This window comes from Hylobates moloch, unplaced genomic scaffold, assembly GCF_009828535.3.
Source record: "Hylobates moloch isolate HMO894 unplaced genomic scaffold, HMol_V3 SCAFFOLD_3, whole genome shotgun sequence".
Classification (NCBI taxonomy): Eukaryota; Metazoa; Chordata; class Mammalia; order Primates; family Hylobatidae; genus Hylobates; species Hylobates moloch.
This window is the reverse complement of record NW_026652278.1, coordinates 139,113,614-139,134,501: the sequence shown is the minus strand read 5'-3', so window position 1 is coordinate 139,134,501 and position 20,888 is coordinate 139,113,614. Positions and strand designations below refer to the sequence as shown.

General features: G+C 48.1%; 1 protein-coding gene and 1 long non-coding RNA gene across 3 annotated transcripts in view; one reads left to right on the top strand and one right to left on the bottom strand.

Moving 5' to 3' along the window:
- Positions 1–3,610: 3,610 nt before the first annotated feature.
- The window catches only part of ARHGAP10 (Rho GTPase activating protein 10), a 344,518-nt gene continuing 327,240 nt past the window's right edge, over positions 3,611–20,888 (bottom strand). Inside the window, exons 21-24 of one of the 2 annotated variants that reach the window (XR_009212922.1) lie at positions 13,084–13,236; positions 11,890–11,981; positions 4,211–4,397; positions 3,871–3,892 (exon numbers count right to left, since the gene is read on the bottom strand). Coding sequence is in view for 1 of the 2 variants with exons in the window: in XM_032148067.2 (XP_032003958.1) it covers positions 4,309–4,397; positions 11,890–11,981; positions 13,084–13,236 (334 nt within the window). In the remaining variant the exon portion in view is untranslated. Of the gene's footprint in view, positions 4,398–11,889; positions 11,982–13,083; positions 13,237–20,888 lie in introns of both variants that reach the window. The other variant, XM_032148067.2, reaches the window with a different exon arrangement.
- Positions 11,260–15,891, top strand: LOC131383134 (uncharacterized). Its single transcript, XR_009212923.1, has 3 exons — positions 11,260–11,447; positions 11,625–12,398; positions 15,842–15,891. It is a non-coding gene; the product is annotated as an uncharacterized LOC131383134 (long non-coding RNA).

The window sequence follows — 20,888 nt, the reverse complement described above, 5'->3', positions numbered from 1 at the left end:
AGGAAGAGTGCTGACAAGCAACTGAGAAGACATTTGCAGAACTAGGAGCGGGAGAGCTGTTTGAGGACACACTCCTGGAATAGCATCCTCAGAGTGGACAGAGGAAAACTACGTGGCTCAAGAAGATTCAAGAAGTTATGGAAAACATCTGGCCAGTGAAGGGGTAACCAGAACTGGCTTTGAGAGACTGGAAGGGAGAACCCCTAAGAAGGTGAGAAGATGCCCAGTCTGGAAGTGAATGGGAACAAAGGCAAGCTCAAGAGAGCAGGAGCCTGGAGTGGTGTTGGGAAGGAGGACAGAGGCTGAGCAATGTTGGCAAAGGACAAGAGCACGAAATGGCTTTTGGAGAAGAGATGCTGGCAGGAAGCAGGTGGCGATTTAGAGATGAGAAGGGGGACAGAAACCACCACAGTGTCCTGCTGCCTTGCCTTCTCCGGTCCTCTCCATTTACTAAACCCCACTTCCTACCATGCGCCCATCCAGCACAGGACATTCACTCTCATTTAACTGTCACATCCCACAGGTTGCTTCTCCTCTTTCCATTTCACAGACACAAACAGAACCATAAAAAGGTCAACTTACCGGAGGTCACCAAGATATAAAATAGCAAAAATAGGATTTCAAAACAGCTTGTTTGTAATGCGACACGTACTTTTCACCACTGTATTACGTTCGTAGAGCTACTGTAAAAAAAGGACCACAAACTGGGCACCTTAAACAGGAATGAATTTTCTCCCAGTTCTGGAGGCTGGAAGTCCAAGATGGAGGCGTCAACAGGGTTCCTTCAGTGAGGGCTGAGAGAGAAGGGTCTATTCCAGGCCTCTGCCTTTGGCTTGTAGATGGCTGTCTTCTCCCTGTTTCTCTTCATGTCATCTTTCTTCTATGCGAGTCTGTCTCAGTGTCCAAATTTCCCCTTGTTTTAAGGACATCAGTCATATCGGATTAAGGCCAACCCTACTGTGCTCAGCTTAACTAGCAACATCTGCAAAGATTCTCTTTCCGGATGACATCACATTCTGAGGGACTGGGGGTTAAGGACTTCAACATATGAATTTGGGGAGTGGGAAACAATTCAACTCATAACAGCATGGCCCTAAGGACAAGATGGCACAGCAGAAAGAACATGTGACTAGCTTATTGAACCTGAGGAAGCAAGTGCTCTTTTCCATTTTCTCATCCATAAAGTGGGCTAATATCTCCTGGCTTGTGCAGTCACTGTAAGGAAAGAATGAGTTAGACATCCATCTCTGGCATGGACACCCATTGCTTTTCCCTTCCATACCCCCAACTGCAGGTATGGCTGCTTCTACAAAGGAAGGAGAGTGGGGTTGCAGCCCTTACAAGTCCTTTGGCTATGTTCTCACCTGGCATCTCCTTTATAGGCACAGGGAATACCAGGGAAGGCCCTGTGGGTGGCACCGTCAGATGCAAGCCCTGCAGCCCCAGTGCCAACAAGAAACACATAGCCCAAGTGCTCTTTTTTGCCCCAAACCACCATACTGCCTCTGAATGAACACAGGCTATGGACCTGGTCTAGGCAGCCGCAGTTGGTGCTGCAGGAGCTGAGCAAGGTGGGGCTGAGGGAAGGCCAGGCAGCCTCAGCAGAGCAGCCACACCCATCCGGCTAAAACAGCAAAACATATTCCACTCCCCTTCTAGGGGAAGGAAGATGATCCACCAAAGTAAGAAAAACACCTCCTGATCCCATTCCTCAGTACACCCTGGCCCATATCCAGGGGTAAGCTCCCTGACCAGAGAGGCCTTGGCAGTCCTGGCCACACTGTGGTGCATGTGTCACATTCTCAGACAGAAACACTCCTGCTCCCCTCTGGCACTACCTCACTGTTCCCCAGAGAGTCACAGGCAGGGTCTTCAGCTCTTAAGGCTACAGGAGCTTCCACAGGGCACAGCTGTGGAACTTCACTACTTGTCACCCCATCATCCTAAGGAACACAGAGGTCCCTGATAACAAAGATGCAAGATACTGCTATTCTTATTCATAGGAGTAAGAAAAACAGAAACAGCAGTTCCTGTTAGCCAAGCCCTCCCCACATACTGGGCGCACTGCTTCTATTAGGTCATTTCAACCCCAAACCTCTCAGTATCATTTTATTTTTAGGAGGCTGGAACAGAATCTTGGGGGTGACCATTCTTGCCCAAGGTCACACAGATAGCCAGACTTGGTGGTGATTTAAGTGGTGGTAAAAGCACTTTGAGGGGAATGGCTGGTTGGGTGCATCTCACTGTTAACAATAGGAATCTCCGGCAAGCAAACAAATCAGTCAAGGCCTGGTGCAGGGAGATTTTTAATGGCCCCTGGGAATACACCAATTAGGACTCTGCCAGGAAGCCACTCCCAACACTAACCTGAGTCTGCTCTAGCTGCCCACAGGTTTGCCTTTTCCTGCAGAGGGGCTCTCACAGAAGTGGAATATGCCAGCAACCTCTTCTCACGAGTCAGGTTTCCCTTCTACATCCCAAGCAATGAGTCGGGGCGGCAATGACAACTCAGAAAACAGGCTACTGAAGGTTATGCTGCTGCCCCAGCCCTAGGGCCAAGCCAGCCCCTGCCCAGGCCTCAGACCCGCTTGTGGTAAGGTGGCCCTGGGCTCCTCTGCGGTCTCAATGCTCTTCACTGGGCCCGTGATTATTTTAAATTATGTTGCATCGAAATTGTCCTTATTTTTATTTACAGTACGGACACTTTTCAAGAAGCACATTTCCCCATACACATACAACTCCCAAACTCCACACCCTCACGTGATCCACATGAGGTGACTTCCAAGCTGTTAACTGGCAAGCTCTTGAGTCAGTTCATCTGGGGATGAGGCAACAGACACATCCGTCCTTTGATAAATGCTTGAGAAAAGTCTGACAGGTCCAGGAACCTCCCATGGGGATGCTTGGAAAGACACGCCTGCCCCAGAGCAGCCTCTGGGGCATGGGGCTGGCTTCAGAATCCTGGGGCCACTAAAACTAAGCCCCACATTCCAAGGCAAGTCCCCTCTTCCCCAAGAGGTTGTTGCACCTGTGGCTTGGAGGTGCAGGAGAATGAGGAAGCATCAGAGCAAGGCTTGCCCATGCTGGGGGTGGCCATCATCACGGGGCAGGGCAGGGTCAATCAAGGGTGAAGGCTCCTCTGGGAAGGTCTGCTCTGCCTCCCTCTCCTCCCTCCACGCTGAAATTAATCCAGATGGAGAGATTAGCAGGGAGGCCTGGAAGGCAGAGGCATGCTGGGTGGTGTGGGAGAGGGGTGTACAATGGTGCTGGTAGGAGGGCTGGTCCCAGGGCACTGAGACAGCTCACACAAACCACCCAGGGCCAAAGCCCCAGCCCTGCTGCAGGTCCTGCAGACACCAGGGTAGAGAGGCCTGTGCAGCCACTGGAGGAGGTGTGAATGCCCTTCCAGGATTGCACACATCAGAGGCTGCCGCTGCCCCCAGGAACACACCCCACTCCGAATACTCCAGGCTCCCCACTAACAGATTCCACCTGTGAGCATGCCAACAGCAGAGAGAGACGAGTCCCCATAGTAGGCTGCCAATTCATAAATCAAGATGGGGCAATGACTTCCACGACCGCTTCCCCACATTAGGACAGACAAATCAAATAGTAAATTACAGTTTATTTCATTTACAGAGAGGCCTTGAGGCAAAAAGATGGTGTTTGGAAAACAGCACACGGGTGAGGAGCACCGAGAAGCCTGTTACAAATACGCCAGTGCACGCTGCCAGTACAGTGAGTGTGGGGTCCCGCAGGTGGCCATCTAGGAAGGGCAGGCTTGAGAAGCGCATCTCTGCTTCCCTCTGGCTTGAGACCATCTCCCCTGCACCAGCAGCAGCCTCTCCAAGCAAGGCTGCCACAGCCAAGCACGCACTCTGCAAACCTATCACTGTGAGTAGTACAGTTCCCTTTAAAATTGCAGCAGCAGGTGCTCAGGGAGGAGAGGGAGCCAGGGTGGCTCTGGTGGCGTGACTGCCAGTGGAGGTGACACAGGTGGCAGAAGGCTGCCCTCCCTCTCATTCTATATGCTGGATAATTAAAAATCACAAGTCCCGATACTTGACAAATGAAAAGTCCATTTTGCGAATCCTGACATTCCCCTCCTGATCCACAATCACAGTTCTGTGTGGTGCGTCCCATCTCTGCCCACCCCTCCCCCGCCCCCAAGGCTGATTGTGATGATGGTAACTCCCAAGTGTGGAGGTACCTGTGGGTGCAGCCCAGAGCCTCGGAGAAGGAAGACAGCTCTCTGCCCCCAGGCAGGTCCCTGGGTGCCAGGGTCAGCAGGGGCTCTCAGGCCAGGAGCTACAGCAGCTTGACGTAGTTCTGTGGAATCAGCCCCCTCTTGCCGTTCAGAGTCCCTTCTAGCCAGCCAGGTTCCCTGGAGGTTTGTACTGAAAAGGAAGAGAAAAATCACTTTTACAAAATGCCCCCAAGTACTTGCCTCCTGGGTGTTCACTTAAAAGCTCAACCAGGGAGTGGCCAGTAGAGAACAGGGGCCACTTCTGGGATGTTGGGTCACAAAGTCTGCACCAGGGTCATTGACAGGCTCTGCCTCCCTGCACTGGCCACCACAATCCTCATCTACACAATCCCAAAGCAGCCTCCTAACTAGTGTCCTAGTTCCCAGAGTCTGGCCCCTTCCAATCCACTGTGCACAAACATGCTCAGTGAACTCTCTAGAATACAGAGCTGATCACATCACTCCCCGGCTTAAAGTCAAACTCAAGCTTATTGTGTTTTTGTTTATGTGGTGTTGTTTTTTTCTTCCTGAGAGGGAGTCTCGCTGTGTCGCCCAGGCTGGAGTGCAGTGGCGCTATCTCAGCTCACTGCAGTCTCTGCCTCCCGGGTTCAAGCAATTCTCCCGCCTCGGTCTCCTGAGTAGCTGGGATTACAGGCACGCACCACCATGCCTGGCTCATTTTTGTATTTTTAGTAGAGATGGGGTTTCACCACATTGGCCAGCCTGCTCTTAAACTCCTGACCTCAGGTGATCCACTCGCCTTGGCCCCCCAAAGTGCTGGGATTACAAGCGTGAGCCACCACTCCCAGCCTCAAACTCAAGCTTCTTACTGGTCTGTAACACAGGCCCCTGGGCACCTGGCTCCCAGTCGCCCCTCCAGGAGCCCTTCACACTCCATTGGCACATCATGCATGTCAGCTGCAGTGAATCATCCGGAGAAATCCCAACTGCAACTCCAGGCCTTTGCAAGCGCAGTGGCTTCTGCCTGGAATGCCTTCCCCCCACCTCTTCACCAGGTAATTCCTCCTGTTCAGAGACCTGATTGGATGCCTCCTCCTCTGAGAGTCTGGTCTGACTCCCACACTGGATGGGGAACTCCTGAAGGCAGCCTGAGCCTTATACATCTGGGCACGGTGCCTGGCACAATGGACTGTTCATAAATATTCACGTGATACTTAACGAGAAAACTGCAGCCTGGACAGCAAAGGGCACAGGTCCAAGCATTCCTCACCAGTGTTCAGAAATGCAATACAGAAGCATTTCATAACCCCCCAGCTGCGGGCAGGCCCCAGCTCAAACCGCCAACCATGGTCAGGTGCAGGTGTGGCAGCCATGGCATAAAGGAAAGGTGAGGCATGGGCTACTCCAGCAGACCAACTCGGAAGGTGGCTTCTGATAACAAGCCAGAAGAATAATTTCATATCAAAAATCAAGTACAGGCATACACATCGTAACACACACAAGTTTCATGAAGCAATACTCTTACCCTCACTGTGTGCATGCAATGCCTTCCTTTCTGTATTCTATTATTTTTTTTTCCCCATGGATTTGTGTAGAAAAGTATTATTCTTTGAATGCTAATTGCAACTCAGCGAATTGAGTTCATGGTCCTCTAGGGTACAGCTGCCCACAGTTTGGAAGACACAGACAATCCAATTCTAATTGTCCTTTGCAACAAGGTAACTGTTTGTTCTTCCCTCCCGTGGATGAACAGGAACACATTCCGGCTGTCTGCATTCCCCTAACCGCCTGCACTTTCCTTACATTCAACAAGCTTCTGGCTTCAAGGCCTCCGTGGAGCTGTTCCCTTGGGCCTGAATGCTCTTCCCTGCCTTTATGCCTGGACAGCACCTACTCATGCTTCAACGAGGAGCTTCAGAATCCCCCCACTTCCGGGACTCCTCTCCTGGCTCCAGACTAGGTTGGGGCTCCCAGTTACGCACCCTACATGTGTGCGTGTGTGCATGCGTACGTGTATATATAGGAAAGACACACTGAGACATTCTCTACTAGTCCAGACTATGAGAGCATGTAACATACATAACATGAGACCCAGCACCTAGCACCATGTCAGACACATGATTATCTGTGTAATGAATGAATAAGCAAAATCAGAGATGTGCTCTCAAAGTGATCTGGCAGCAAGTCACTTTCTTCATGCCTTCACTGACCTTGACCCTGACATTGTTCTTCATACCAGGATTTTGAGAGACTTCTCACTTCATCCAAACACCCCAGCTGGCAGTGCTACTAGTGTGCAGCCACCATCAGGTAAAAGCTTTGGATTCTATGCAAAAGAGGCCCTCAGGGTTGTAACAATGTGGGGGCCTGAGTGGCAAGGGGCCCAGGGCTAAAGTCAGAGCCCTAGAGGAGACTCCTGGCTACCTAGGTGCACCTGGGAAGTTAACCCCGGGCCTCACTCAGCTGTTACCTGCAACACGGGGTTACTAGCACTTAGCTTGCAGGACCTGCTATGAGGAGGCAGTAAGTTAGTCTCAAATATAGTCTCACCTGCACATGCTCACTATTTCTCCTCCTACCCTATACATACCACACACTTGCACAAGCACAGACTCGGTATTAATAAAAGACAGGATGAACAGAGGAGGAAAAAGGTGATTTTCTACAATGCTGGAGGTGAAGGGAGGCTTGATTGGGGAAACCAAGGCCAGGCCGGGAATCCTGCACCTCCCCAACCAACAAACCAGAGAGACGCCTCCACAACCCCATTCACCACCTCCCCAGCCCTCCCCTCCCTGGAAGGCAGAAGCCAGCAGGGAGAGAGATGTCACTGCTTTACAGAGGCGACCAAGGGGGATCCTGTAACATCCAAGAGCCTTGGAAGTGGACCCGGCCGAGCGGTGGGCAGGGTGGGCTAGAAGGGTCTGGACACCAACAGCAAGGCATCCCCAAGCACAGGAAAAGTGGTTTCGCAGCTGCAGATAAGGCTGGCAGGCTCTCCCTCCCTCTCTGAAGATCTGACCTCTCCCAGTAGCATCGAACCCCAAAATACCCATCTGGGGCTCCTCCCCTAGTTTACCACACCACTCCTCCCCTGAGCAGTGTCTACGCGGACAACAGGGCTCTGCTTTTCCATTCTTACGGGTCGAGAACATGGCAGCCTCAGTGTCTGTCATTTCCCACGCACCCTCCCTGTGGCTGCAGGTCTCAGTCCAGGAGCCTCACTCTGCTTCAGCCACGGTGTCCTCACAGCCTTTAGACCACAACACAGGGAACAAGACAGGTGTGAGGCGGGGACCCCAAGTAGCACCAAAGAGAGGCAGGACCCTTCCACCAACTCAGTTTTCAGCATAACGTAGACAGTGTATGTGACAAGTACTGAAATCACTGAAGTGTCATCATCACACGGTGAGTGCCAGGAACCCACAGTCAACTTCACAACTGCCAGAGGACCCACAGGGAGGCTGCGTCCTGGGCTCTGTCCTATCTCCCACCCCGAGGCGACCAGTAGCTTGAATGTTGTGTTTCTCATTATCTTACCATGGCTATGGGTAAAATTCAGTTTTGTCACACAAGCACATATCCCTAATAATACCCTATTTGTTTTGCATATGTGTGAGCTTAACCAGAAGCACATAAGTCAGCAGCGCATAGTCATCTGGAACTTATGTTTTCACTCAATATTTTTTCCTCAGATTCCCCTGTGCTAGGAATCTATCTGGCAACCACATCACTGGGCTGTGGGATCTATATGTGATCAACTTTCCAAGATAATGCCAAATTGTTTTCCAGGGATTATTCTGTGTCTATCTGAGACCTTTAAAGTTTAATCACCAGGGGCTTTTAAGGATTAATTTGGGCCACACCTGCTCCCCCACATCTACATGTGGATGTTGACAAAGAGCCTGGGACAGCCAGGAAAGTAGCCCCGCTGCTGCTGCTGCCGCCACGTGGGGTCACTCCTGGAAACCACCTGCCTCAGCACCCCTCACAACCCTGCCCCTGGGGAGGCAACCACTGCCCATCTGACTGGAGCGCACCTGTCTGGAAAGACAGCAGGACTGGCTGGTGGTCACCAGCAAAACCTATTTCCAGGATTCCCCAGGCCCAGAGAAAAGGGAAAGGTCCCTCTGGCCATCACAGGAACGTCCCTGCCCTGAGACCTTACAAACACAGCCCTCTCCCGAGGGTCGAGGGGCGGGGGGTTGGGAGGCATTGCCCCAGAGAAACAGCTAGGCATTAGTGAGTCTACTAGAGAAACACATCTTCCACCTAGAATTGGAACTCATAACCTAAGTCCAGGCCCACGCAGTAAGAGCAAAGAACAAGGACAGTCATGGAACTACACAATTGCTAAAGACCCCTGTGCCAACCACACTCCAGGTCAGGATATCTCACAGCTGCACACATCCCAAACTGCATAACTACTGACGAGGCCACCCAGGGGTCACTCTGACCTTGAGTTTGTTTTCTCCAAAGGCCACTGGGTGGCATAAACCGATTTCCTTTGTTGCCTGTATGAGGTACAAAAAGGAATTGCACTGCAAGAGCATCTATGGAGGCTGGAAGACTCCAAATGGGTAAGTGAACACAGGAAAAATGTCTTGGGCATTCCAGGGCACTAAGTATTGCTGGTCTGCAGAAAGGGAGCATTCCCAGCAGTACTCCTGTGGGCTGAGCTGTCTAGAGTGGCCACTTGGAGCACTGCCTGGCTCCACAGAAGCTGTGGTCAGATGACCTGCCAGTCTGTCTTCTCAGTGTCAGTTGTCAGACAGGAAGACCCCATAGTCATTTAAGGAAGGGCTTCACTAGATGTGTTCTGGGCAAGCACCTGCTTTTAACTAGCTAAGAGATCAACTATGCACAGAAGATGTAAGGTGCAAACACACACACAGATAAACCCTGCTTAAGGGCTTTAAACTTACTGTACCCTTTGAAGAAGTGTCCCTGTTAAGCAGCAAGCCTAATGCTGTTGATTCCGAACACCTTCCACTGTTATATGCCCTGCTACAAAAGAATCAGGGCAGCACCTACAAGACAAGTAGCTCACATTAAATCAGACGCTCACATCCCTGGGTAGGGAGAGGGTGTCAACACATCCACAAGGTATTTTCCAAGTAGCCAGCCTTAGGGGAGGGACAGAATGAGGAGCTCCTGAGACACCCGGGGTGCCCTGGCCAGCAAAGTCCTGACAGAGCTGGATACCAGCACTGCAAAGCAAGAACCTGAGGGAGACACAAACTGGCTCAAAACGTAGCCTTGTCTGTGGCACACTACGATGTACCCAGTGTGGCATTTGGTCAGCAGCCTCTCCCCCATACGTCTATAGCAACCCAGAACCCTCTTTTTCTAGTAGCCCCAATGCTATCTTGACACAACATCAATGTTGTGGCCATCCCTGCCGCTTAGGATGAAGAATCAGCTGCACAGATTCCTAAAGGAGCCTATCCCGGGTCACACGGAAGATAAGAAAGCCATGGTGTGAGCCCAGACAAAATAACTGCAGAGTTCAGAATCCACGTTGCCTGCAGTCAGTGGCTCTCCTCCTCCAAAACACACGGAGACACTGGTATTTGTGTGCACATGTCTGTACACATGTACAAATGTGTGACTATGTATGTGTACGTGTGTACATGCACACTTTCTTTTTAGGAAGACTCCAAGTCATCTTGGGACTTTAGACCTGGAGAACATAAGTCTCCTGGGTCAGACGCCTACCAGCCTGTCCCCTTTTATCCAACTGGCAGATCTGCATTGGCTTTAGGCACTGACCCTCATTCACATGGCTGTGTGCCCACAGCAGGTATCCTATACCCTGTGTGATTCTGATTGGTCTAAATCCTTGCAAATGATGGATTTAGGGTAAGCATGTGACTCAGTTCTGCAAACTGGGATGTGAGGATGGGTAAACTAGGAAGAAATTCCTGGAAAAGTTTTCTCATTCTTAAAGGAACACAAGGATGAGACACCTCCTTCCGCCAGAGTGTGGCCATGATACATGGAACTGTGGCAGCCATCTCGCTCCCGCCAGCGAAACCAGACAGAGGCCCAGGTCCACCAGCAGAGAGCAGTTCCGCAGAGAGATGGAAATACTTTGGTCTTTGATAACATCTTTGAGACTATGAATTAAAATTAGAGCTCCCTACTTCCAAACTTACTATTGTGTAAACTAATCCCCCCCCAACTCTTTTTTTTTTTTTTTTTTTTTTTTGAGATGGGGTCTCACTGTGTTACCCAGGCTGGCCTCGAACTCCTGGGCACAAGTGATCCTCCTGCCTCAGCCTCTGCAGTAGCTGGCACAACAGGTGTGCACCACTGCACCTGATTTTAATCCATCTTCATGATTGATTCAACCAGTTGTGTCAAATTTTGTTACCTGCAGCCTAAGGTATCCTAGTAGATACACCTTCTACCAAGGTAACTATCTCACAAACCATACTGCAGGAGGGAGTTCAGAGTCTTCTAAACAAATCCAGTCACACAAAATAAAAATTCATCACATTTCTCAGATGAGTGGGTTTCAATACTACCACCGCAGCCTCCCCTCAGCCATATGGTGTGCTGACATGAGACAGGCCTGGGGCAGGGCAGCTACGTTCCACATTCTCTTGGCAAAACTGCATGTATGTTATGGTGATGGAGGAATGATCTTGCTTCTATTCCAAGAACAAAATTTCTCCACAAAGTCTAATTCTGTTCCATGTGGGGTTTTGTTGTTGTTGTTTGTTTTCTGACACTACCAGGAGTCTCTGTCTCTGAAGAGTACATATCACACGCATATAGAAATCTATTCTAAATGAGGCAACTTGCTTTCTAAAAAACAATCGTCAGCAAATGCTGCATTACTGACAGTACACCACTGTGCCTCGTGTTGACACATTCCACATATCCCAAACATTCTGGATAATCACCCATTCCATTCCAAGCATCTAAGGTTCCTACTGCTTCCCTGGAACTCTTCTGAGGAGCTCCACCCACACACGACATCACAGTTTCCACAGCAACCAATGCATTTCATAATGAGCAGGACTGGGGAGGGAAGAAAGCAAGAGCAGGAGAAAAAAGACACTGAGCCGTAAGAGAACTTTTTGAAATATTTAACCAGGCATAGCTCCTAAATGCTTGTGTATGAATATTAAATCCTCAATAGCTACACCCTTGTTTCAGTATGCAAAGTCAATACCCGAATCTGGAGACTCACACACTGTTCAAATCAGCAAAAATGTAAAGCACAAAAATGGTAAGAGAAATAGAAATCAAAAATTTTGAAGGACAGTAGTATCCTCTGTTGACTCAGAGTTGGTAAACCTGAAGCATTTAAAGGACTTGGTTAGCAACTCTGGGAGAACAAAGAAAATAAAGTGTGCAAATCAGAAATATTTCCTAAGTCCAAGTGACACTAGCTTCTTCCCGTCAGGAGAGAGATGACCTGAATGAAGACCCACAAGATGAGACGGGTCGGAGAGTAATCAAGAGGAGAGCACAGTGGCATTCCAGCCATCAACGACAGGCCCCTGGCACTGGGGTCTGGGAGCCGAACACAGCAGCTTAATCCAGTCCAAAGCATCAAGGGGGAGACTCGCCCTCCCGACAACAGCACCATCGCTGACTGCTCACTCCGTGCTGCAGACTGATTAATCCTGCAGACAGGATTAATAGATGAAGCTCCCACTAACACTTACCATCCTCAAAAATTGCTCCTATTTCAAAAGATAATTCCGAGCTGTGTTCTGCTTCACACGGATACACGGCTCGAGCCTTCCGACTGCTGATGCTGAAAAGAAAGAGAATACAAAAGACACCAATGAAAATGTGGAAAACAGAGAGAAACCTCACCCCCCAACCCCCCTTCCCCAAATCTCACTGATGTCACCAGTAGGGCAACTCCTCCCGAAAAAGAAATTAACGTGGAAGTGAACATCAGGCTAAGAACAGTACTTGATTTTCAAGTAAATGATGGGTTTCAAATTCAAGCCTTTCCTCAGGGAGCCTCTCTGAGGAGCTGTCACTGAACCACTTCCCCTAATTCTCCTCCCTACCTGGTGGGATGCCCTTTCCTACCATTCAGCACTGTTAGAACCACAGGACATGTTTATCTCCAAGCACTTCAGTTGGTCTATTAGGAAAAGCACACGCACCTGGAGACACACGGCCAGCCGGCAGAGGGAGGCGGCACATCCACACTCCACAGGTGAGAAACCACCGGCCCAGATCCACCCCGGGTGGCCACCGCTCTGGAAGGGGCTTGTTGCTCTTGCCTGAGTCTTCTGTATTTACACCCTGCCTCCACCCCAAGAAAGGCACACCAGGCCCAGCTTCTCACCATTTGTTAAAGCAACCTCTGTGTCCGTGCGTGGAAAGGATGGAAACCATGCTTTTAGCCAGTCTAATCAAATCCAAAGGAAACGCCTCGCCTCACTGATGTGGGGGAAGCCACTGACAGGAAGAAGCACCTGAGCCACTACAGGTGGAAGAGCCTGCTGGAGGCCAGCAGCTCTGTCCTCTATGGACTTGGCCATTGGATGCCATGGAAGCGAATGTTTCCAGTGCCAGCCTGCCTACCTTTAAAACAAAGAATGTGCTTTATAGTCATGAGCAAGAAGTTCTTCCAAAATAAGAACTTCTTCATAAATGCACAACCAGCACCACAAAGACAGAGTAAGCTCAAGCAGGTCTCATGTAAGGCAAATTCCCCAAAGAACGTCGTTGCTACTGAACTGGGTGAGGCACGGCCCTGATACAAGGTGGTAAGTGCTGTCCATGAAGTCCGGGATGCTGGGGGTATCTGGGCAAGCTCTTGCCAGCAGAGAACACAAGAACCTGCTCAGGTTCATCAAGCCCCCACCGTATTCCACATTCCACTCCAAACCACGTACCTTTCAGGTGGCTTGTCCGCTACAGTAGCAGGAGGAGAAAAGGGGAAAGGGGACGACCCGTGTGAAAGAGGTGTCACAGCTGGGTTGGAGCTTGTTGTGGTTGGAGACTGTGGGTTAAGCCACTGGACCATAGACGATCGGGTCTGGCATGGGCTAAGGGTAGGAGTTTGAACGACAGGATTAATAGCAGAAAGGCCACAGAACACCAAATGCACGACATCCCAATCCCAGATAACTAGGTTGCTAATTCCCCTATCACGCCTGACCAGTAGGGACAGAGTCCTCTCTGCATCCTGCCGGGGCTGCAGCCCCAACTACTGATACCAACAACCCAGAAACCAGCCACAACCCCAAACTCAAGCTGCCTTCCTGTCCTTCTCCAGGTTCTCCAATCTGTCCAACCTACTAGCACCCTATGAGTTCACTAATTAGAAAACCAGAATCTAATTGATCAAAGGAGTAGTGGGACATTCAAGGTATTCACTTTTTCTAATTATAAGGAAAACCACAGGAATCTGGCATCAGGCACATGATCGGCAGCTGCAAAAGATCAGTTAAATATTTAAAGATCTTTCACCTGCTCCTACACGTGTGGCAATTCAGAAGAAAATGCCACTGGATTCAGGCTTCCTCTAGAGAGGGCCAAAGACTTAGAAACCAATGAACAGCAAAAACTTTTGGTAACCAGAGCATTTCTTAATATTTCCATTTTTTTTAAAGTTAATGTAAACAGGTCAGTGAACAGACACCTGGAATGGCCTCTAAGCACAGAGGGAGAGTTCAAATAGTTGATGCGTGTTAATCTGAATTACTCTTCAGTGACCTCAGAACTGGAGGCGATTATGCTTTATGACATTCCCTTGAGAAGTGTCTCGTTTCATTCAGTGACATTTTGAACACGCACGTGTTCCCTGTCTGCGGCACCCAGGTGCTCTTCACCTCAGATCCCCCGTCTTCTGCTAAACCAGTACACCAGTTTCCACGAGCAGTTTCCCGAGGCTTCCGCACTCCTCAGCATGCTCTTAGATTGTTTCCCCTGCCGGAGAACTAGCACCGTGTTCTTCAGTACCAGCATGGTCTCCTGGCCAGCCCCTAGGTGCAATCCTCCAACACGGCGACACTCAGCAATCTAGGGCCAAGTTTACCCACCTGTCTCCCCATATACAATGCTCCTCCACCTGCCCGCCTACCAGGAGCCACCCCGCCCTGGCAGCCTCCCCTGTCTGCCACAGCTCTGCTTCCTGGCACGCCCACCTCTGCTTCAAGCTTTGCCTTTCCTCTCAAGCTCCCGCCCTGCTCTAATCTTGCCCTCCCTTGGCTCAGCTCCAGTTCCACCTCCCCCAGTACTCCTCCTGTGGCCTCTCTAACCCATACACCTTCCCTGAAGGCCTGCGACACCAGTAAATGAAAGGGCACGTTGATACTGGTTGTTCTCTGATGGCTTCAAGTATTTCTCTTGCCTCCACAGGAAGATCTTTAACTCTTTTTCCAGATCTCACGAAGCCAGGCAGAGTGGCGGGGACATGGAGCCATCAGCCAACATCTGAGCAACCAAATTAGAAAGCTCTAAAACCAAAACTGGATTTTACAAATCTGGTGCATAATTGACTTGGTAGGTATTTAATACACAGAAGCTTTTCTATGCTTTGGTCAGGAAAAAAAGGGGGTCATTTAAAAAAAAAATTAGTCTTTGAAGAGCTTATTTACAATTCCCCTATCCAGCCATTCATCTGGGAGTCATAAAATCTATTTTATCCCAAGGCAAGATACCTTATAAATCTTAAAGTGGATCCATATCACCAGTCACAAAAGTCACTCCGTTTTTTCAGCAGAAAAGGAACGCTGAATGTTGTCTTACTAATCAGGAATGGAAAGGATAGGTAGGTGTGAGTGAAGCCCTGGCAGGGAATTAAGGCCACAGTTGGCCAAACAATTGCCAAGTTATCTCCCAGCAATTATTCAAGGTGCTTGGAGGTGTCGATGGAGGAAGATGAGATGTTTTGCGACACCCCCCATCAGCTCTTCAGAGTCATAAATCGTCAATGACTGCCATCCATCTGCCTAGAGGGAGGACAGTTACAGGAAGAAGATAAAGTAACTATGTGACTATACTTATGTGGCCCTTGAAAAATAAAGAGCATAAATTTTATAGGTATTGTCTGCTTAATCTTCACATCTTTCTTTAAAAGAAAAAGAAGAAAACCTCCGTGAAAACACCCGTAGGTAGGTGGGTGTGTGTGTTTAGGGAAAATACCCCTCGGTTTTTAGAAAGTGAAAGAACCACTGTAATGACAGATACAAAACAGAAAGGCCCGCCTGTCCCGCACCCTGGCTTTCTCCATCTCATCCCAAAACAGGAACACAGAATCAGCAATCCTCCGTGTTTTGGTGTGCATGTGCATGTGCGTGCGTGTGTGTAAAGGGAAAATACCCCTCGGTTTTTAGAAAGTGAAAGAACCACTGTAATGACAGACACAAAACAGAAGGGCCTGCCTGTCCCACACCGTGGCTTTCTCCATCTCATCCCAAAACAGGAACACAGAATCAGCAGTCCTTGTCCAGGGTCAAGTTCTCCACATTCATCTTTTTTGTTTTTTTTGTCATCTTTCTGTTGCTGTTTAACACATGCGCTACGTGATCTAGCACTAACCGGTTCACCAAGATTACCTCCCAGACTTCCCATGTAGACTTAAGTTTCTGCATGTGATTTCCTGGGTGTGTCTCAGAAGCCTCTACTAGGTAACTCCTTTGATTTCAGAACTACACAAGGGCAGACACACTGTGAGCTGGAATATTCACAAGACGGGGCAACGTGCAAGGCTGGAGACAGTCTCTATGGAGATGAGGCAATAAGATGTGTGGACAACTGGAAGCCTGTGAAAGAAGGAGACCTGTGCAGCCAAACAAGGTTTGGGAACCAGCAGAGTAGCTGCTTGGATAGAGGAAACTTTTCAGAGGCTTGTCGGCCAGGAAGGATAAGGTAAGGCAAGTGAGTAAATATACTTAAGTCATGTAATGGGTTCACATCTAAAGCCAGTACACATCAGATGATGCCACGTTTCACAGTGTCTCCCAAAAGCAAACTGTCCATATTTTTTGGAAGGCCAAAAAAAAAAAAAATGTAAACGTGAGCTTCGTTATGTAATCATCTCCTACCTTCCAAACTTTGGGTACCTTTTTAATAAGAATCAAAAGATTTTTAAAATATTATTTAAAATGTAATACCTACATTTTCTTAAAAAACGGTAGAGGAAAGTATTAGTTTTAAAAGAGAATTTCTGATATTCTCTTTCCCTTATTTTATTTAAAACATTTTGAAGGAACACGAGGCATTTTAGAATGGCAGCCCATAAGCAAAGGACAAACAACTTTTCCTCAACCTGGGCTCCAAGACAGAACTGAGCCCTAAAGCATGTATCTCTCTCCTCTCTCTCTCCCTCTCAAAGAGTGGGCTTTACCCATCATAAAAGATCTGGGTTTTCTAAGCTCCAGGTTTCTCTCTTGAGGCATGTAGGTGTGACCTGGCCCAAGCTGCATCACCTTGTAGGAACCGGAACTCAGGGAACTGGCACAAGAAAACACTGATACTGTCATTGCTGTGATTAGTAGAGGCTGTTGGCTCTGACCGCGAGTCACATGCCTTCTGCCAGCATCCCAGAAACGATGGTAGGCTAACTTGGTAGGCTCGCAAGCAGGGTACAATTTCAGACTCTTCACAGTTCTTGACAGTATCATCCCTGGGAGAACTAAAACACTCACCACGTCATTTTTTTGTACTATGTGGTTCAGGGGAGAGCCCCAGCTTTTTCCCAAAGAACACCTTTGGGAAAAAGATCAAAGGTGATTAGTGAAATAATAATTAAAAGCTCATTATGTGCTAGAACATAATGAAATATTTTGAGAGTCCTTTCCTACCATTTCCCAAATTTAAACATTTAAAAAATCTATTTATTGCCTTTTTTTCTTGTTGTCCCTTTAACTATGGATTTTTGATTAGTAAGACTGGCATGAGCACAAACCACCAATTCTGTTTAATGCCAAGCTACTGACCAAGTACAAAAAAGTACCTAAGTGCCACAAGTTTCCTGAAAGCCCAGTTGCAGTTTGCGAAAATGGAGGAACAAGTCAACTGTTCCTAAAAAGCTCACAAACCACATTTACCAAGACAGAAATATGCAGAACTACTAATATCTGTTCGCTATCTTCCCAACTTAACACACTACGCTGCAAAAGGCTTCTCCTGCAACAGGATTCCTCTCCATTTTCAGTATGGAAGGCCAACATCACCCTCCCTCTTTCTCAAAGAAAGGGGACAAATAGAAACAAGAGTGTTTCACTAAAAGCACATGAAGATTTCAAATTGCTAACTTGGAAGCATGTTCCTGAAAATGCATAGATTGAAAGGCTACCTGACTGTCCTGAGGCCACAGAGGCATTTCTTGTGTTTAGGTGGGGTAGGTGGAAGAGCTGGGAAGACAGTAAGCAGGGAAAGAATATGCATTTGTGTAAAAGATGAGGAAACGCTCTTCTTTAAAAAGAGTCAACACTCTTGCTTGGAAACACGGGCCTGAATTTCGGGGAAAGACCTTGTAGCGTTCACGTGCAGCAGTGGGGCCAAACCCCAAAACGTGAAATTATGACAGTGCTGTATATGTGGTTACTTTACAAAGTGTATTTTTAGAAAATGGAACAGATCAGCAGTCCATGCTGCTTCTGATTCAAACTGTGATCCAATCGCCTCCAGTACCAGACTCTACGCTCCACGCATATTAAAAACATTCTGGCAGTGGCAGATCACAAACATTTCAGAAAGGGGGAAGGGAGTAGGGGCCTTAACTGTTGAAACTCGACACCAGCTGCACCGATCACCACAGAACTCCTGCATCTAACAAACATTTCTTGCATAATATAGACAGGTCAGGCTTTGGGCAGCACTAGAGATACAAGCCCCTGATTCCAGCCTGTATAAGCACTGAGTGCAATCTAAATTCAAAAGGGTAGAGTGAGGAGAATACGCATTAAGAAAAGAAATGAATGCTTATTTGAAGTGACTAAATCCCCCAAATACCAAGATATTTCACTACGGTTATACAATACGAGATCAAATCAGAAGTTTGCACTGCAATGAAAGATGCTAAACTCTCATTTGCGAGGTCTCTGAGCAGAAGCTAACATATTAGTGAAATGATCTTTCATGCTAGTCTGGGAAACATACAGCATAAGTCTAAAACAGCTGTCCTGGGCAAGAGTGTTTGAAAATGTTAATAAAGACAGAAGGAAATATTGTAGATCTGTATATTGTGGGAAAATCTCTGTTCAAATAAATGCCAGTTATTCCTTAAGTGCCAGGAGAGGGAGAACTCCACATGCAAGCACATTGTTTAGCTCCACATGAGCACACCAAGGGACAACAGCAGTGCAGAGAAACAAAGGCCTGTGACATGCAAGTCGCCATAACCCACGGAGTTGGGGGAGGAGGCCTTTGCTGCCCATCAGGAAGATTCAGTAGACCCACTGGCTCATCATTTATGGTCTGAGGACTTCCTGTGACACCACCTGCTCTCCAGCCAAGCGAGTGGAGAATGCCCAATTAATAACCATAATACAGGCACTGAGAGCCATGTAGAGATCTGCCCAGGGTCCCTCAGAGGAAGAGTGGAGGGAACACCTAATAACCATGGGGATAGCCAGGAGGGCTTCCTGGAGGAGGCAGTATCTGTGTGGAGCTAATGCTGAAGCTGATGCTACCACAGTCAACATCGTCATCACCTCCCCACACCCAGGCTCATGTGAGGCACAACTGTGCAATCTAGCCCTGTGCTAGACGCAACATGCAGGCACTAGTTCACTTATTCCCAACCACCTTATTATTCCACATGACATATGAGAAGACCATCTCAGAAAGGTGAAAGCAACTTACTCAAAGTCATGTTTCTAGTGAACCCTGTTTTGACAAGATAGCACAGATCTCAGACCCTCAAGTCCTTTTCAGTGACTAGAACGGAATATGGAAAGAATGGTGAGAGAGATGCAAGTACCGGGATATTCAGGAGGCACGATCATAACCTAAAGGCAAAGAAGGGCCACTGAAGGATTCTACGCATGCAAATTACAAATGCCTAAGACTCTGCCACTCTGCAGAGAGACCTGGGTGCCAGAGCTGGCACTGCCATTGCTGGCTGAGTGCCAGCTTGCAGTTTCTTCCTCCCCTAGGCTTGTTCCTCTTTTTGTCAATAACTAGAGGCTATGCTGAGGAGGAAGCGAATGACTTACGAGTGCCCCCCAGAGGCTGGCCCACAGTTGCCATCATTAGCCTGCACTTAGCGTCATCCACAACTGAAACTTGGCTGAGCAACCTAAACTCCCTCAGCTAACGTGAAGAGAGTCATGACTCATCGGCTGGGTCACTGTGGGGTTTAAATGAGATGATAGGCGTAAAGCACTGAAGCATAGTAAGCAGTCAATAAAGGAAGCCCTCACTACTATTACATACTTCTGGGTCAGATCTTACCTCTGATTTCTAGGGTTATATCATCACTAACCATTTAATTTACCAAAAGACAGCAAATCAGCTATGCAAAGGGAAAAAAGTATGACTATATTAAGTAGATGTCATCATTTAAAAAATCTAAAGTTGCTTATAGAAACATGGCATCCTGGATTTGAGCTTGGAACAGAGAAAGAACATTATTGGAAAGACTGGTGAAGTCCATACGAAGTCTGTGGTTTAGTTAACAGTACTGTATCAACACTAATTTCATTATTTTTTAACAAAGGACCACAGTTCTGTAAGATGCTAAGAGCCGGAGGTGGAGTGGGGGCGGGAAGTGAAGTGGGGAAGTGAAGGGTCTACGGAAGCTCTGTAGTATCTTTCTAACTTTTCTGCATACCTTAAACTATTCCAAAATGAAAATTTATTTTAAATGATACATTATAAAAAGAACAACCCCACATAGGTTTTTCAGTCACTGAAACACTAAAAGCCTTCTGAAATCATAAAAAAGCATTTGAGGGCATCCAAAACCCGTAGGGAAAATGTCTGGTTGGTTTAATGACAAGAAAAGATGTGTGAAACTTACACTTAAAATCACTTGCACTCTCCATCTACCACCACAGTGGTTAACTGCACTTCCTGAAGCTGGGTTTTAAGAAAGGTGGGCCCTTCCAAACAGACTTGTTTTGATTACTGATTAGCTCGAGATCAGCAAACTTATTCTGTAAAGGGCCAGAGAGTAAATACTTCAAGCTTGGCAGGCCTTCTGCAACTCCTCAATTCTGCTATCACTGTCAGTCAAGAAGCAGCCATAGACAAAACGTAAACAACTAAGTGTAGCTATGTTCCAATAAAACTTTATAAAGACAGGTGGCAGTGGGCCACAGTTTGCTCACCCCTGGATTAAACGGACCAGATAAGAAGTCTGGGAGGGACATGGGGGTTGGGGGAGATGAAGGCAATTCGGATGGAGAATCCCCTCCGTCTTCACTGGTTTTGTGGTGCGGGGCTCCCTTGTTCGTGCCTGGGGCTGACCCACACATACCCAGCGCTTTCCTGCAGCAGAGGCCCTCTTCAACTGTACAAGATCACCTCTCAAGCAGCAGGGAGCCAGTCAATCAATACATGAAGCCAGCACGTAAAAGCAGTAACTTGTTCACCTTTGAGAACAAATATCTTTATTTTGTTGTTCCCCCGAGACGGGGTCTTGCTCTGTCACTCAGGCTGGAGTGCACTGGCGCAATCTTGGCTCATTGCACCCTCTGCCTTCCAGGTTCAAGCAATTCTCGTGCTTTACCTCCCGAGTAGCTGG